The sequence below is a fragment of the Phocoena sinus genome, chromosome 13 (assembly GCF_008692025.1).
Source record: "Phocoena sinus isolate mPhoSin1 chromosome 13, mPhoSin1.pri, whole genome shotgun sequence".
In the NCBI taxonomy this organism is placed as follows: Eukaryota; Metazoa; Chordata; class Mammalia; order Artiodactyla; family Phocoenidae; genus Phocoena; species Phocoena sinus.
The window spans coordinates 81,082,148-81,085,198 of NC_045775.1; the positions used below are offsets into that span (position 1 = coordinate 81,082,148).

The following is a 3,051-nucleotide window of genomic DNA, read 5'->3' on the forward strand; positions in this document are numbered from 1 at the left end:
TGCACCACAACTGCTGAAGCCCGCACGCCTAGAGCCCGTGCTCTGCAACAAGAGAAGCCACCGCAATCAGAAGCCCGCGCACCGCAACAAAGAGTAGCCCCCGCTCACCGCAACTAGAGAAAGCCTGTGCAGCAACGAACACCCAACACAGCCAAAAATAAATAAATAAATAACTTATCAAAAAAAGAAAAGAAACAGCTTTTGAGCACTTCCCCAGGCACTGACTTGAGGTCAGACACTTGAGAAGTTGTTTCTTAAACAAAACAATATTTTATTGACACATCCTCAATGTTCCGTATAAATATAAAGTGCTAAGTTTCCCACCCCCGCCCACAGGGCTGGGAGGAAGTGGGGGAGGGAGTGTTAAATGTCAGTTGAACACAAATAACTTTCCAACGCCAACACAGGGGTGAAACGCTCACGTACACACGCAAGCGAGAGGTCCAGACACAGCGCCCGCATCCCTTCCCCGAGCTCCACACAGGGCTCCTGGTTGTCACAGCTCGTTCCTTAGAGCCCTCAGGCTGCCAAGGGCTCCAACATGGCGATCGGACCAGTGGGAGTCGTGGGTGTGTAGAGTCCCGTTGGTTTCTGTCAGAGGACAGGGGAGGAGGGAAGCAGACACGCCCTCCATCCTCCTTCCGGAATGAGGAATGAGGGCCGGCCCTCAAACCCCCAGCAGAAGAGCACCAGGTGAGAAAGTCCAGCATCCCTGCACCCAGCGTGCCCACCTGGGGGCTTTTTGAACTCCAAGGAAGGGGCAGATCTCCCTGAGGGGAGGGGGACAGTGGGGAACTGGGGCCCCCACTGTCCCCAGGAATCAGGCAGCTCTGTGTGCCTCTGCCCTGGGGGAGCGAGCATGGTGGGACCCAGCCTCAGTGACAGAGCACCTGAGTCTCAAACTGCAGCAGCTGCCCCATGAAACCAAAGTTGGGGGAGATGACGCCCCGGCGTTGCTTAACAAAGTCGAAGGCCTCGTCCAGCCTCACGCGGTGGCTCTGTATCAGGTACGCCAGGCAGATGGTGGCGGAGCGCGAGATGCCTGCCTGGCAGTGCACCAGCACCCGGCCTCCGCTGTTTTTCACTGAGTCTGCAAGGGAAAGGGGAGAGGGGGGTCAGACGGGAAGGTGGGCAGGGAAGGAGACAGGTGCCCCTGCCCCTTCCCCTGGAGCTCCAGCAGGTCCTGGGGCTGAGGCCCGCCTCTTACCAATGAAGCAAATGGCCTCCTGGAACCAGGCGCTGATCTCCACCATCTGGCTGTCCTCCACCGGGATGCTCTTGTAGCGCAACAGGCCCTCAAAGTGGTTGGGGCAACTGGCTGAGACGTTGAGGACGGCTGTGATGCCGCAAGCCTGCAGCCCCTGCAGGTCCGACGAGTGGCTGCAGCTGCCCAGGTACAGGTAGGGCAAGATCTCCACAGGGCCACCCTGCACAGGAAGGGGGAGGGACAGTGGTGAGGTCTCAGCCCAAGCCTGGAGGGCTTGAACACCAGCGGGACAGAGACAGGGCAGACTGGCCCAGGCAAGAGGAGCTCTTAGCCAGGGATCCCTGTCTAAGCATCAGACTCCGGAATACCAGGAGGACCCAAGGGGACATACAGAGATACACACACAAAGATACACACATTCCCCTCAAACCCCCAAATTTTGCTGCTCACAGGACATACGCAGACTCACAGAGATGCAACGACCGCCAGGCACACACAAAGGTGTGCTCCCATTTGGGGGCGGAAACACACACACACCCTTAGGTGACCGTGGACATGGACAGACTCCTGCATCCACAAATGGCAGACTCTTTCCCCAGGGGCGCCTACCCTGCATGACACTGACAAGGAGCCCTGATCTCAACTCACCTGGTCATACGAGGGAGCCCTGGGGTCGGAGCGGCTGCTTTCGGGTGGCATCGCGGGGCCGGGGGACTCAGAGCACAGATCGGGGCAGCAGGCTTGAAAGCTGTCGAAGCCTCCTGCAAGGAGGACCAAGACACGGTTAGCCGGGAGGGCCCGGCGCGGGTCGGGGACGGGGCGGGGGGCGAGGGCGGGCCGGCGCTCACCCGGCAGGAAGCACACGGCGGTGGGTCCGGCGCCGGTCTCGTGCAGCAGCGCGGCAAGCAGCGCGTGGGCCGGGCCGTCGGGCTGGATCTCTGCCACCGAGGCGCTGCCCTCGTCCAGCACCACGGCCCGCGCCAGCTCCCCGCGGGCCAGGCGCGCCCGCAGCGCGCGGTCAGGCAGCAGGCAGGCGAGGGCGACGGCGGGGGGGCCCCGCGCGCGGCGCCGCAGCAGCGCGTTCCAGGGCACCGGCCGCGCGGCGCGCACGTGGCGGCGGCAGAAGGCCAGGAAGGGGCGACAGTCGAGCAGCAGCGTGCGCTCAGCCTCCCGCGGCTCCCGCAGCAGCGCGCCCAGCGCCGTGCAGTCCAACTCTTGCGCCGCCTCCAGCCCCATGTCTGCCGGCCCCGGGCAGCCTCCTCTTCCCTATTCCCGCACCTCTTCCTCTCCTTCCCCCTCTCCCCGCGAGCGCTCCGGCCTCCCGCGGCGGCCGCGCTACCCGAACCGTCTGTTCCGGGCGCCCTCTCCAGCGCTGGGGCTTAAGTAGCCGTGGGACGGCCTCCTGGGTCACCATACATGGGCAAAGCAGGAAGGCGCCGGCGCCGCCCCCGCGGCCTCACGCGGGGCGCAGGCTGGGCCGGCCCGGGGCTCGGACCGGCTGGGGGGAGGGGTGCACTGGGAGAGGAAGCCGGGCACCAGCTCCGAAAGGAAGGTGTTTGCCCAAACGCCCCCTCCCGCCTTTGCGCCCCAGGACTCTTCCTGAGCGCTCTCACCCCTGGACCTGCTTCGCGCCGCTTGGTCCTCGGGCACCCGGCTACTCAGATAGATACACGTCCGCATCCCCGGAGACCTCGGAGCCCGTGGTGCCCCTCGCCCCGCTTGCTCTCCCTTTTCCCTGTTCCCTTAACCTCCCAAGGTTTCCCCCCTTCTAGGAATCTGCTTACAACAAAAATTGACTTCTGTCTGTTGCCAACGGATGATTTCCGCACTGGAGGATGGGAGCC

General features: G+C 63.5%; 1 protein-coding gene across 1 annotated transcript; it reads right to left on the reverse strand.

The window, feature by feature from the left end:
- Positions 1 to 247: 247 nt before the first annotated feature.
- On the reverse strand, positions 248 to 2,578 carry DUSP2 (dual specificity phosphatase 2). Its single transcript, XM_032653636.1, has 4 exons — positions 2,056 to 2,578; positions 1,856 to 1,968; positions 1,208 to 1,427; positions 248 to 1,090 (listed from the first exon to the last, which is right to left on the reverse strand). The coding sequence occupies exons 1-4, from the start codon at positions 2,441 to 2,443 to the stop codon at positions 876 to 878; spliced, it is 936 nt and encodes a 311-aa protein (XP_032509527.1). The 5' UTR covers positions 2,444 to 2,578; the 3' UTR covers positions 248 to 875.
- Between the last annotated feature and the right edge of the window lie 473 nt (positions 2,579 to 3,051).